This window comes from Lipotes vexillifer, unplaced genomic scaffold (assembly GCF_000442215.2).
Source record: "Lipotes vexillifer unplaced genomic scaffold, Lipotes_vexillifer_v1.1 scaffold995, whole genome shotgun sequence".
Taxonomy (NCBI): Eukaryota; Metazoa; Chordata; class Mammalia; order Artiodactyla; family Lipotidae; genus Lipotes; species Lipotes vexillifer.
Window position 1 is genome coordinate 1,854,977 of NW_006785389.1, and position 15,165 is coordinate 1,870,141.

At 41.4% G+C, this 15,165-nt stretch overlaps 2 protein-coding genes across 2 annotated transcripts in view; one reads left to right on the plus strand and one right to left on the minus strand.

Annotated features, from left to right (window-relative positions):
* Positions 1-15,165, plus strand: part of LOC103076278 (zinc finger protein 551-like) — a 220,216-nt gene that overhangs the window by 137,862 nt on the left and 67,189 nt on the right. The window lies entirely within an intron of this gene.
* On the minus strand, positions 20-13,781 carry LOC103089270 (zinc finger protein 501-like). Its single transcript, XM_007457492.1, has 4 exons — positions 12,895-13,781; positions 12,054-12,729; positions 11,243-11,399; positions 20-246 (listed from the first exon to the last, which is right to left on the minus strand). Exons 1-4 carry the CDS (start codon positions 13,779-13,781, stop codon positions 20-22), a joined length of 1,947 nt encoding a protein of 648 aa, XP_007457554.1.

A 15,165-nucleotide genomic window follows, 5' to 3' on the forward strand; every position in this document is an offset into this window, starting at 1 on the left:
ACCTTCTCGGCCCCGTCACCTAGAACCTGACACAAGGCTCCGAGGCCGAACCGACCAGAAGGAAGCGAAAATGACCGCCGAAAGAAGGACGCCGGAAGTCCCGCCCCGACGCGATGCGCACGCGCGGAAACTCCTCACCCTGATTGGTCGTGGGTTTGTAACTGCGGCCTCTCGGCCAGGGGCCTTCTGGGGGCCGCAGCGAAGCGAGTTGATACTGTTCAACCCGAGCGTTAGTTTTGCAGCCCCCTGAAGCAGGTGGACCAGCAGGAGCTCAGCCTCTGCTGGTTCCCATAAAAAACGGCTCCCTTGCTTGTATTAGTAGTCATTTTCAGAAGTGGAAACAAAAATCAACAGGATCAACAGAAGTGGAAGTAAAATAGGAACTGCCAAACTAAATGTCCTAAATTTTAGTTTTGTGGCCTTTTTAGAATTGTTAACTATTGCGTCCCCTAACTCTCTCTGTCTCTCTCTCTCTACACACACACACACACACACACACACACACATTTAAATTTTGTTACAAAAATTAACCCATTTATTAAAGGGTAGCAGCATTTCAAATGGTGCTGTTTCTACTGGTCCTTCAATTCCTTCAATCTTCTCATGGCCGATTTTACTGTGATGGCAGGAGTGGTGTTGTAAATATAGTTAGGCCTAACTATATTGTTTTGGGTGTTGAGCTCATTTATTTATTTGGTGACAAGAAAATATTGAATGAGAATTGTGTTAGTCTGCTAGGGTTGCCATAACATTTGAATACTATTGAAACCGAGGGTAGTCATAAGCTATTAATAAAAAATAAACTGTAACCTGCCTTCACTGATCAACCTCACTTTGCTTTGAAAAAAAACGTGTACGTACTCCCAAGCATCAAATAGCCTAAACAATAAGATCTTTGCCAAGTTGCTTTTTAGGAAATTGGGGTCACCTGTGTCCAGTTTGAGCTCAAGTTGGTTAAAACTGCTAAGACCACTGACTCTCCAACTGGGCATGTGCAAGTGTTAGCTAGGTGACTTTTTTTTTAGTTTATTTATTTATTTATTTTTGGCTGTGTTGGGTCTTCGTTGCTGCATACGTGCTTTCTCTAGTTGCGGCGAGCGGAGCGGGGGCTACTCTTCGATGTGGTGCGCGGGCTCCTCGTTGCCATGGCTTCTCTTGTTGCAGAGCTCGGGCTCTAGGTGCATGGGCTTCAGTAGTTGTGGCATGTGAGCTCAGTAGTTGTGGCTCACAGGCTCTAGAGTGCAGGCAGTAGTTGTGGCACACAGGCTTAGTTGCTCCACGACATGTGGAATCTCCCCACACCAGGGCTCAAACCAGTGCCCCCCGCTTTGGCAGGCGGATTCTTAACCACTGTGCCACAAGGGAAGTCCCCAGCTAGATGGTTTTTAATGTCAGAGGGCCAAAAGTCCACCCTCAGGACATGCTAAGCTTGCCACTTTCTGAACATGTATCTCATGAAGAAGTTTGTAGCTTACTTTTACCTGTGCAGAATGACAATTACTGCACCTTTTCCGTATCTTCAATCCCCACCCTCACCCCTGCCAAGCTTTATCCCATAAATATTCCTAGCCCCTTGCCTTTGGGGAGATGAATTTGAGATTTGCCCTTCCTTCTCCTTGCTTGGCTGCCTTGTGAATAAACAGTTTCTCTGCTGCAAACCACAGTGTCTCAGCGTTTGGCTTGTTGTGCGTAGGTCACATGAAACTGGTTCAGTAACAGTATGGACTGGGTGGCTTAAATAACAGAAATTTATTTTCTCGTAGCTCTGGATGCTAGAAGTCTAAGAGGAAGGTGTCAACAGTTTTAATTTTTTCTGAGGCCTCTGTTTTGACCTTTGGGTAGTCCACTTCGTGCTGTGTCCTCACATGGCCTTTTCTCCCTGTGAGCATACTCCTGGTGTCTATCCCTCTTCTTATAAGTGACGAAACAAAATTTACATTTTAAGGAAGGACAAGAAAATTTAAACATAAAAATTTCAGTTTGGGCCTCCCTACGTCCTTAATGTGCAGTGTGCATCTGCATTACACACTGTTGTAGCTTTTCTTATGACAGGGCCGAAAGTAAGCTCATCACACGAGATGCCGAAGCACAGCCCTAGAGGGCTGCTGCTCACTCAGGCAAAACAGCGCCGTCTGTCCTGCTGTGGTAGCTTTTATTTAAGCATTATCTATGTTTACATTTTAAGACTTGTTTTCTTAACATTCCAGAAATGCCAAAGCAGCAACATATGTTTTTATTGATTATACAAGCAATAATGGGCTTTCTTGAAAACATGCCGTGCTTCGTCCTTGAGCGCAAAAGCAGCACAAGGACATTGCCTTGTGTTCCCACCATTCTGATTATACTGAAGTAGCACAAGGACATTTCCTTGTGTTCCCACCATTCTGATTATACTGAGGACATCTCATGGATCAGTGCCCGAAGCACTCAATTCTTATTCGCAGGCCGCCGGTTTGCCGGCGGGGTCGGGGGGGCTCAAAGCATTCAGGACTGTTTACAGTTCTGGCTTATTCGCCAGCCCCCAGTTTGCTGAGGGGGGGGGGCTCATGGGTCACGTCTCCTTTCCATGTCCTCAGTTATTCCACTACACACACTAACTAGTCCTCCTCAAAGATGGGAATGCTTTCTTGAATGTAAAGATCAATTTTTTTTCCTTTTTTCTGATGCTAGCAATGGAACTTCTTAAAAGATTAGCATTCTTTCCAAACTCTGTTGGGGGTCATGGTGACTCACTGCTCTCTTTGTACATGTTTACTTGGCCTATGAACTTTATGTAAAATGTCAGTATGTCATTTTGTTGTACAATTCTTTGTCTGAAAAATGTAAATAATTGTGCCTTCAACTTCTAAATGGCAGAACAGATCTCAGAGATTCTGAGAGTCTGTCTCCTGGGTGATAATCCTCAGTTTGGCTTGAATGAAATTCACTTTTTTCGTCTTAACTTGATTGTTAATTGAGTTTTTGTCAACAGAAGGAAACCAGTCTTAATGGAATACAGCCACACTCTTATAATCTCACTTATCCTTAATTACCTCTATAAATGACCTATGTCCAACTACAATCCCATTGTAGGTTAGGGCTTCAACCTATGAAAAGTATTCTGTTAATATATGTTAGTGGTAATAAAAGGCAAGTGGTTTACTAAAGCTGGGTAATAAAGAGGAAAAGAATAGTCAACTTTTAAAAGTATCCTCCAATTGCCAATAGATCACAGTAATTTCTGAAATTGCCTTTATAAAAGCATAATTTCCAAAATATGCCTATTAAATACAGTAAATGCATCACTTTTTTTTTAATTTACTTATTTCATTTTTTAAATTTTTGGCTGCATTGGGTCTTCGTTGCTGTGCACAGGCTTTTTTCTGGTTGTGGTGAGCAGCAGCTACTCTTCGTTGCACTGCTCAGTCTTCTCATTGCGCTAGCTTCTCTTGTGCAGCATGGGCTCTAGGCGCACAGGCTTCAGTAGTTGTGGTTTGCAAGCTCTAGAGTGCAGGCTCAGTAGTTGTGGCAAACCGGCTTATTTGCTCTGAGGCATGTGGGATCTTCCTGGGCCAAACCTCGAACCTGTGTCCCCTGCATTGGCAGGTGGATTCTTAACCACTGCAGCACGAGGGACGCTCATAAATGCATCACTTCTAAGAACTATTTCAAACAAACACAAACTTTCAATTAAAACAAATATTAAATGATGCAAAAATATAGTTTAATAAATTCACTTGAATACTTACACTTGTTATCATATATAACACTGATTATTATCCCACCCAACTAACCCCTCATAAACTCATCATCTTCCCTACAAAAAGTTCAGATCATTCTGATCACTGAGATATCCTCTGATACCTGGCAAAAGAAGCCTTCACCTGCTTCCTCTGCTTCTTTTCTCATCACTCTTCCCATCACACACTACCAAAAACACATTGATCTTCCTTCAGTCATAAATTCCATATGAGACTTTACAACTCAGAGTATTCCCAGGTTTTTTTTCTCTCCAAATGAAACATCTATTTTCCCCACTATGCTTTGTAAATTCAAATAAATCTTTTAAGTGTCAACATAGTTTAACGTTTAAAGTGCTGTTATAACCTACACTCTTAAATCTTGAATATTCTCTATATTACCATAAAATTCCCTGGACCTGTAGTGAATAACAGTATATCATTTTAGAGAATTGGTTTTGAATAATTATGAGTATCTTTGTTGTTTTTATACTCTACATGTAATATGAAGCAGAGTTATTATCACTGTAATTCAATTTCGAATCAAAATATTCTGAAAGATGAAATGATATAAATGTGAGCCTACAAATATATAAAGTTGATTAAATAAATGGTAGGGTGTTCTAGAGAGAATTTATAGCCCAGGATCTACACTTAGAATATTTGTTCTCCTTGCCCAGAAGGCAAAGCAAAACAGAAAGCTGAGTGTCACTACCAAAGATAACAAAAGGATGAATCTTGGTAAGCCTGAAAATACTTTGCAGAGGTGTTCATTAGACCACGTTGTGGGTTCATAATCAGACTTATCCAAAAAGATAAAATAGAAGAGAACAGGGTAAAAGGAGACAGCATATTCACCAGGATGAGAATGGTGAACACGGCTTTTTTCCCAGAGAATGGTGCTTTGGTCTCATGGGAAAGTCTAGGGAAAACGCTGTTGCTGTGAATGTGTTGGATTCTCTTGTATTTTGTAGTTTTACAGTTGATGACAACAAGAGGGTAAGTCAGACCCTGTTACTCCATTACAGCTGTAACCCACAACACACTGTAGGAAATAAGAGTGATTCTGAGTTTTAAAGTCTGACTCTCACTACTGGGCTTCTTTGGGGACTTTGCAAATTGGACCTAAGTTTTGGTTTGCAGCACAAGTGGAAGCAAAATAGGAAACTCCATATTAAATTCCCTTCCCTCCTAAAGCTAATTTAAAGTTTTGTACCATTTTTAGAATTATACCAATTGTTTCTGCTGTCTCTTTGCATGTTGTGCCTCACTATTTATTTGGGAAAGAGAACACATTAATGATGTTTGTGTTAATCTGTTAGAACTGCCATAACAAAGTGTCATACAAGGATTGGCTTAAACAATAGAAATTTATTTTCTCAGTTCTGGAGGCTGGGAGTCCGAGAGGAAAGTGTCAACAGGTTTGGTATCTCCTGAAGCCTCTCTCCTTGGCTTGGGAAGGCCATCTTCTCACTGGGTCCTCAAATGGCCTTATTTGTCTCTGTGGGCATACACCTAGTGTCTACTCCTCCTATGAGGAAACCAGTCCTAATGAATTAGGGCCCCACCCTTATGACCTCATTTAACCTTAATTACCTCCCTAAAGGCCCTGTCTCCAAATACAGTCACTTAGGCGTTAGGACTTTAACATATGTATATTACTAAGTTAATATAACTGTTAGTGGTAATAAAAGGCAATAGAGTTACTAAAGCTGTAAGATAAACAGGCAAAGAGAATTCAACTATTTGAAAGTATCCTCCAGGTGCTAATGGCTCACAGTAATTTCTAGAAGTGATTTGTGTAAAAACATAACTTCCAGGGCTTCCCTGGTGGTGCAGTGGTTGAGAGTCCACCTGCCGATGCAGGGGATGTGGGTTCGTGCCCTGGTCCGGGAAGATCCCATGTGCCGCGGAGTGGCTGGGCCTGTGAGCCATGGCCATTGAGCCTGCGCGTACGGAGCCTGTGCTCCGCAACGGGAGAGGCCACAACAGTGAGAGGCCAGCGTAACGCAAAAACAAACAAACAAACAAACATAACTTCCAGAAGCTGCCCACTGAATACTCTAAATTCCATAAATACATAATCACTACTAACTTTTTAAAACAAATCGAAAGATCCCAACTGAAACAAACATTAAAAGGTGTTAAAATATAGTTTAATAAAATAAATTCATTTCAATTCAATACTTAGCACGTTTTATCTTAAACAATTATGATTATTTGTCCTACTTGACTAATCCCTCACAAAGCCATCGTCTCCCTGACAAAAAACTGTGTTCATTCTAATCCTCGAGATAACCTCAGATACCTACTTTCTCTGCTTCTTTGATACCCACTGTCCCCATCACACAATACCCTAAACAGAAGATCTTCCTTCTGTTCTTTGAACTCCACATGTACCTTTCCAACTCAGAGTATTCCCAAGTCTTTTTCGCTCCATTGAAACATATTTTTTCCTACAATCCTTTGTAAATTAAATCTTCTAGGTGTCAACATAAATTTCAAATCAGCAGTGGTTTTCTACCCTGAACATTCCTATATATATTATAAAATTCTTTGAACCTCTAGTGAATAACACTATACAATTTATATAATTATGTTAAAATAGTTATTAATACCATTCATGTTTCTATACACTATATGCAGTATGAAGCAGTTATCATCACCGTTATTCAATTTTGAATCAAAATGTCCCAGTTGGGTAAACAGCATAAAATGTGAGCCTACAAATATATAAAGTTGATTATGTAAATATTGAGATCTTCTAGAATGAACTTATAACCCAGAGACTACACTTGGAACCTCTGCTCTCCTTGCCCAACAGACAAAACAGAACTGAGAAACTTGTGTGTCACTGTCAAAGAGCAGGAAGCAGATGAATTGCCAGAAGCCTGAAGACACCAGTGCACAGGTGTTCGTCAGACCATGGTGTGGGTTTATCATCAAAGTTATCCAAAAGAACAAAATAGAAGACAGCAAGGAAAAGGAGACACACATAGTCACCAGAATGAGCCAGTGCTTATGGTGCTTATCTCACCTGGATGAGAGCAGCACTCTGGTCTCATGGGAAAGTCTACGGTAAGGCTGTTGTGGTGAATGTGTTGGACTCGCCGTTAGTGTCTGTGCAGAACTAACCCATCTTCCCCTGCCCTCAGACACGAGAGCTCATGGATCTTGGCCCTTTGCACACTGGGATTTACACCAGCAGGCCCTTGGTTCTCAGGCCTTCGGACTTGCACTAAATGATACCAGCTTTCCTGGTTCTCCAGTTTGCAGACAGCAGGTTTTGGGACTTCTCAGCCTCCATAACCAATTCCTACAATAAATGTCCTCTTAACATAGTCATCTTTTAGGGGATGTATCCACAGGGACCTGGTTCCAGCCTCCACCACTTGGATATCAGAATCTTCAGATGCACAATTACCTTACATAAGATGGCCCAGCACAGTTGGCCCTCTGGATGTTGGGGTTCTGCATCTGGGGTTGGCTGAATCCGGGGATGCAGAACTCGCAGATATGGAACTGTATCTATATATCCTACTGCTTCTGTTTTTACGGAGAATGCTAACACAGACAATACAAATTCCCAACTGTAGAAAAGTCCCTGCAATCACAAAGGAAATAATAATCACGTCAGTTGAAAGCTGCTCTTTGGCCCCGTTCCTGTTTGCCCATTTCTGTCCCCCCTCACCTTGAAAGAACCTAATTAAAGGAATGAGATCAGTAAAAAATTTAAACTAACTCCTGACTTATGCTCTCCTGAATGCACACCATACCTTGCCTGACCTGTTCATTGTTTTCCTAGGTTAAAAGAATTAAGTAAAGAATAACTAGCTCTCTACCCTCGACAGATCCCTAAGCAATCCTGCAGGCAGACCCCACAGGGGTAACATCTGAAGTCAGCCAGACTGAATGCAATGGAAAAGTTGAAGAAACTAACCTGCCTTGACGATTCACTGAGATTCTTCCCCCTTTTTCCTTTTAAAAACTATCATGGCTGGGAATTCCCTGGCAGTCCAGTGATCAAGACTTCACGCTTTCACTGCAGTGGGCACGGGTTCGACCCCAGCTCATGAACTAAAATCCCACATGCTGCAACGTGTGGCCAAAAAACAAAACTGTCATGGCTGACCAGAATGTTCAGAGTTGGTCTCAGGACATGAGTCCACCTTCTCTCCGGACTGCCAGCTTTTCTGATAAAAACATCTTTCCCTTCTGACACTTCCTTCTCCATTATTGGCTTTTCAGCAGTGAGCAGCCAAACCTGAGTTTGGTAATACAATGAGATAAAATTCTGCATTTATGCTACTCCCAGTAGTTCAAGACTCAGGAGACCATTCACAAACATGCTTCAACTTTGAACAACGCAGCCACTGTACTATACTAAAATAGCCACTGTACTATACTAAAATAGCCACTGTACTATACTAAAATAGTCCCTTCTGAGACTGATGGTGTCAAAGATAAACACAACCAGATGTTAGTTGAAATGATAAAAACAATAATGGAAAAAAACGTTTTATTCAGTAACTACTGACAGCAGGAAAGAGTTGAACTCCATGGTAATTTCTGCAGAGGTGATCAGGTGTTTTAAACGGAGAATGAGAGGGACTTCCCTGGCGGCCCAGTAGTCAGGAATCCACACTTCCACTGCAGGTGGCACAGGTTCAATCCCTGGTTGGGGAACTAAGATCCAGCACGCAGTGTGGCACAGCCAAAAAAAAATAAAAAACAAAAAAACAACCAAAAAACCCTGTGATTTTATATATATATATATATATATATATATATATATATATATATATTTTTTTTTTTTTAAAGAGGCTGCTACTGGGAGGTTAGATGGTTTTTTTTTTTTTTAAATAAAGGGAGAATGAGAAAACGGAAGATGGGAGCTCAGTAGTCACAGAACTGAAACATTATAAAGTGTTGGGAAATGTAAACAAGATTAGTGCAGCTGTATTTGATAGGCAGTAATTATGAAAACTAGGATTCTATCCTATCCAAAGAGACTGAGAGACACCAAAAAGACTGAGAGACAGAGGCCTAATTAATCCTGATGACTACATTTCAATGGATTAGCTCTCAGCTCTTTGAGAAACATACATATAATTATAATCTCTTCTTAGTAAATGCTGAAAAAAAGAGGCTGGTGGAGTGGTGCCATTCATCAAGTTTACTTAGAACTAAGTAAATTCTCCTGGCAGATTAATCTGAAACTGTAAAGTACATGTCTCCATTACATTGTATGAATCAAAAGCATTGAAAAAACTCAAGATATGTTCTTTGAGTACTGAAAGCAATTATTCCATAAAGCAGTAAAATGGGTATCTTTGTTGTTTCACTGTCCTACTCGTTAAAGAAAAGGAAAATCGTCAATGAATCAAAGAATAAGCAGAAGAGGAAATTCCCTGGTGGTCAAATGGTTAGGACTTTCACTGCAAGGGCCCAGATTCAATCCCTGTTTGATGAACTAAGAAACTAAAAGCTGTGCAGTGTAGGAAAAAAAAAAAAAAAAAGCAGAAAACAAAATGAGACATTTAACCAAAGACAGCAAATATAAATCTGAAAAGATGCTAACCATGAATCCTTAGGGAAATTCAATTAAAACAGTGAGAGAGCACAGCAAACTCATAAAAAGAGTTAAAAAAAAAAACGACTGACAAACTAATTATGCACTAAGATGTGGAGGAAATGGAACCTTCATACAACTGCTGGTATGAATACAAAAAAATACACAACACTGTAAATCAACTAGATTCCAATAAAAATTTTAAAAACAAGGAAAAAGAAAAAAATACCATGTTTAAATAGCAATTTGTTAGTTTCTTCAAAAGCTAAACTTCACCTAACTTTGTGTTTCAAACACTGCAATCTAATTTTTTGGCCAAAAGATAAAATAAACAAATATCCAGATTAAGAACTGTACACAAATGCTTGCACAAGTTTATTATCAACTGTCAAAACATGGAATTAACCCAAATAGCCATAAACAGGTGAATGGATAAATACTGTTATATCTAATGGTAAGAATATTACTCAAAAAAATAAAAGAGAGCTCCTCATTTAACATCATTGATGAATCTCAAAATTATTATAAAACACAAAACCAGGAGAAAACAAAAGTAAACATTTTAGGATTCCATTAGGTAAATTATAGAAATCGCAAGGGTATCTATTACAAGGAGAAATAAATCAATGGTTGCTTGAAGGGCTGTGAAGGGCAGGGACACAGATATTATAAAAGAACATGGAGAAAATACACAGTGATAGACATGGTCATTACCATGACTGTGATGATGTTTTCACAAGTATCATGTGTATGTCAGAACTTATCAAATACTTCACTTTAAATGTGTGTACTTTACTACATGTAAATTACACCTAAATAAAGCTTTAAAAAAACACTTCTAGATAAACAAAATCTGTATGCCCCACTTTTTTGGAGAATAGATTTGACAGCCCTATACTGACTCCACCATGTTTCTGTCATTCCCTCTGGGTGTCAATCCTGCCTCAGTGGCAGCAAACACTGGCGAGTAATAAAGGACATTTCCACTTCAGCCAACAGGAATGTTGGCTGGCTCACAAAAGCCACATCCCTGGACTACTTCTCTCTACCTTTCTTTTTTCTGCCTGTGCAGCAACGGCCTTGAGTCAAACATTACAGGGAGGTTACAAAAATCCACAAAACTTTCCAATTATCTTCTCTGACAATGACCTCAGCTACACAAGTTAAACATGCCTGGAGGTCCTGAGATTTGTGTACACACTGATCCTGCACATCAGTCATCATCACAAAGACATCTGTGGATGCACTTTTAGAAGAGGCACATTCCAATGAGCTGGCTGCTGTCTCCTCTGCTCCCTACTAACCCAGTTTCTGTATCAGTTTCAGTTTCCCCTGACCCCTATAGTCTTACAACAAGTGACTGTCACCCATGGAATTGTGGACATCAGAGCACATGCTCTTTGCAAGACCATGGGAGATGCCTCTCAACAGTGCTGACATCTCTTGTGATACCCCCCGTGAACAGGGGGAAAAATTCATGCTGCTCCAAGAACTTGAGATTGTCACACCTTACTCCTCTTGAGGGTGATGTCAGAGTCTCCTAAAGCTCATAGCATCCAGGCTTCAAATGCAGACTATCTCTCCTACAACTTTACTGGCATCAATGCAAATTTGACCAAAAATGACAAGCCATGTTTTGCAATCGTACTATCCTCCCTGAGGCCCATGCCTGTGGAGCCCAAATCTCCGTATAAAAAAACCTCTAGCAGTACAAAGAACTCCAAAAACAAAATAGGCCTTAAACAGTAAGGCATCCATATTATACAAACCAAAACAATGTGTGGCATACAGTTTGGATTGGTGACTTGCTAGATGGAAACACTGAGCATGAGAGAATATGTCCTTGGAAAAGTTTGTCCTTCTCTGCACATTGTCAGCTGAATTCATATGACGTTCTCTGAGCCAACATTCCTTCAGGCTTTTGTACACATAGAGAGAGGGGAACACCAACCCCTAACGGACTGGGCTACCACTCCTGGTTTACTCCAACACTTGGTAGAACAGAGGTCAGTTTCCCTGAGCGCACTGAGCTGGTGACTGATGCACACTGCGTGGACCTGCCAGGCGATAGAGGTAAAACGGCCACAGAAACGGGCAGTGACATCAATCTGGGAAGAGACCTGTACAGGTTACAAAGTGCAATACAGCCACACGTGCTACCCACATAACTGAAATTTCAGGGGTATCTCCCCCTGTGGACAACTGAATGTATGAGATTGAATTCAGATGGGCCACTCCTCAGTTTCTTCCAACGTTGTTACCCTGAACAAGAAAATTGGACTTTTCCTTGCATATTCAAGTCCTTTCTCCAGTGTAAACTCTACCATGCATACTGGGGTGAATTCTTTTGTTTTTTAAATATTTATTTGGCAGTGTTGGGTCTTACTTGCGGCACACGGGATCTTCGTTGCAGTGCACAGGCTCTAGAATGTGTGAGCTCAGTAGTTGCATCTCGCAGGCTTAGTTGCCCCATGGTATTGGGGATCTTAGTTCCCCGACCAGGGACAGAACCCACATTGCCTGCACTGGAAGGTGGATTCTGAACCAAAGGACCAACAGGGAAGTCCCATGAGATGAATTCTTTAGGAAACAATTTCCCAAATTCCTGGCACGAATAAGGCTCTTCCTGTGAACTCTAATAAGAACAAAACGTGGAATTAGAAGTAAACAATTTCTCACATTCACAACACACATTAAGACCTTCCACCTCTGTCAACATGGATGTGGAAGGAGTGCAAAGCTCTGGGGAAAAGATTTCTCACATTCACTACTCTCATATGTCCTCGATCCTGTGTGAACTCTCTGATGATAACGGAGGCCGGACCTAGACGAAAAGGATTTCCACATTCACTGCATTTATAAGGCTTTTCACCAGTATGAATTCTACAGTGTTCAGTGAGATAAGAATTTGCTCTAAAGGACTTCCCACATTCAGTGCATTCATAAGGACTTTGGTTACTGTGAATTCTGTGATGTTCACAGAGAATGGAACTACAAATAAAAGATTTCCCACATTCACTACACTCATATGGCCTCAATCCTGTATGAACTCTCTGATGATAACGGAAACCATACCTAGATGAAAAAGCTTTCCCACATTCACTGCATTTATAAGGTTTTTCTCCAGTGTGAACTCTACAGTATTCAATGAGAGAAGACTCTTTCCTAAAGGTTTTCCCACATTCACTGCACTCATAAGGGCTTTCTCCAGTGTGAACTCCATGATGATAACGAAGGTTCCTCCGAGTAGTAAAAGATTTTCCACATTCATTATACTTATAAGACCTTTCTCCTGTATGAACTCTGTGGTGTATAAGAAGGTAACATCTTTGGATAAAGGATTTCCCACATACACTGCACACATAAGGCCTTTCTCCTGTGTGAATTCTCTGATGATTACTGAGGTTGGAACTAGAGGAAAAAGATTTCCCACATTCACTGCACACATAAGGCCTTTTTCCTGTGTGAACTCTGTGATGATAACGGAGGGTGGAACCAGAGGAAAAACATTTCCCACATACAGTGCACTCATAAGGCCTATCTCTAGTATGAGTCTTCTGATGATAACACAGGGCAGAGCTGGAGGTAAAATATTTTCTGCACTCACTGCACTCATAAGGCCTTTCTCCTGTGTGAACTCGCTGATGATAATGAAGGCCAGTAAAAGACTTCCCACATTCACTACATTCATAAGGCCTTGATCCAGTGTGAACTCTCTGATGATAATGGAGGCCATGGCGAGACATAAAAGATTTCCCACATTCAATGCATTCATAAGGCCTTTTTCCACTATGAACCTTCCAGTGTTGAGTGAGGTAAGATTGATGACCAAAGGATTTCCAACACTCACTGCACTCATAAGGCCTTTTTCCTGTGTGAACTCTCCGGTGGAGAATGAGTATCGAGCTATTGGTAAAAGATTTCCCACATTCACTGCAAGCAAAAGGCCTTTCCCCTTTATGTACTTGCTGGTGTAGGACGAGCACCAAACTATTGGTAAAAGAGTTCCCACACTCACTGCAATCATAAGACCTTTCTCCTGTGTGAACTCTCCAGTGTACAATGAGGTAAAATTTTCGTCTAAAAGATATCCCACATTGAGTACACTCATAACACCTTTCTCCAGTGTGAAATGTCCGTTCTCGAACTATGAGGGATCTGTGGCTCAAAGACTGTGCACATTCACTGCACAAGTAAAAATTTTCTCCAATGTGACTTCTCCAGGGATAAGTAAGGACAAAGTTTTGGTTAAAGGATTTCCCACATTTGCTGCACTTGTACTGCCTTGCCCCAGTATGAATTCTTCGATGCAGATTGACGGTTGAGGTTCGCCTGAAAGATTTTCCACATTCACGACACACATGAAGCCTTTCTCCAGTATGCACTCTCTGGTGCACAACAAATGAGGATTTGTACCTGAATGTCTTCCCACATTCACTGCACACAAAACAATGTCTTCCAGGGTGGACACTGGTTCTGAACAAGTACATGTTTCGGACTGAAGGCTTTCTTGAAATCTCCCCAGCTGTAATGACTTTCTCTGCTTTGTAAAGTTGCCTCTTGCTGGGCAATCTTGTTTGGCTTCTCCCTGGTGTGAGTGGTCTGTTGCTGGAGATGTCCCAAGGTGGCCAGAAAGTCTTTCCCAACTTCCTCACAGGTAAAGGGCTTCCTTCACACATGGCATTTGCAGCTCTTCACAAACAAGGCCCTGACTACAGTGTTACTGAAGGATTTCTCTGCCATGTGCTGCTTCTGGTGTTTTAGGAGGTTTGCACTAAAATGAAATCGTTTCATACATATTCTACACTTGAACACTTTCTGGCTGTGTTGTGCTTCTTCATGCTCAGCCAAGTGAAAAATACTTCTCAAGACCAGACTACACGTCTCACTGGAGTAGTTCTTCTCAGAAAACAAAGGTGTCTTAGGAGTCCTGGCCTGTGACATGCTTATAGAAATGCTTCGTTGAAAGGGTGCTTCTGCATCCTCTGCTCCACAGCAGCAACCTGAATGCAAATAAATGGTGGTGAAACACATGCAAATAAACATGTTGATGTTATAGGGAGGGGGCAACATCATCATAAAGGTAATGTGTCACATCTAGGAAGGAGTCTACAGGATGCTTTTCCAGAAAGGAGATTTGTAATTCCACTGGGGAAGTGGCTACTAGGCATGAATTTGCCTGTAAGGCAAAAGAATGATACACTACACCAAGGAAGGACATTAGGATAGGGTGCAGCACCAAGTAGAGAGGCATATTCTGGAAATTGTTCATATGCCAGAGGATTCCTGCAGGACCTATTCTGCTAGTGACGTGACACTGTGTAGAAGCATATGTCCAAACCCAGCAGAAACCAACTGCAGTAGAACAGCTGCTGTTCAAGGCCAATTTGAGGATATGTGGACACCTCATAGCAAATGCGGACCAAAGCTGCAGAGCAAGAGAGGAGGAGATATGAGAGTAATGGCTAAGATTTGAAGTCCAGAGACATGGGTCTTGTCCCTGGGCTGGAAGTCAGAGTAGATATCACAGTGAAGTAAAACTGACTAGTCAGCACAGGTTTAACAGTGGGGAAGGGAAGTACACATGGGCTGTGGTGCGGGCAACAACCAAAAACATACTGGGTAAGTGAGAAACATTCCTGGTATGATCTGAACACAGTACTGATGTCACACCCTCCAGGTTCACCAACGCAAGGTACCTGTGAGTTCACCTTGCAGACTTGGCTATTGAGAATCCCTATAATTTTTGGTGTCCCTGACCTCAGCTGACAGCTGCAGAGCCACTACATGGCTGGTCCATTCTGACAGCCCAAACTCCCACACCCCACCTAGCCAGTGATCTTGTAACCAACCCAAGTTAAGGTCTTTCCCTCT

Excerpts from the sequence above, each read along its gene's own strand:
- LOC103089270 (XM_007457492.1), bottom strand. The coding sequence starts at position 13,781 with ATGTACTTGTTCAGAACCAGTGTCCACCCTGGAAGACATTGTTTTGTG. Across the intron at positions 12,730-12,894 it reads AGGCCTTATGAGTGCAGTGA|TGAATGTGGGAAATCTTTTT; the intron begins GTGCAGAAAATA and ends TTATGTGTGCAG. Across the intron at positions 247-11,242 it reads GGTAGCCCAGTCCGTTAGGG|GGGGCTGCAAAACTAACGCT; the intron begins GTTGGTGTTCCC and ends CACCTGCTTCAG.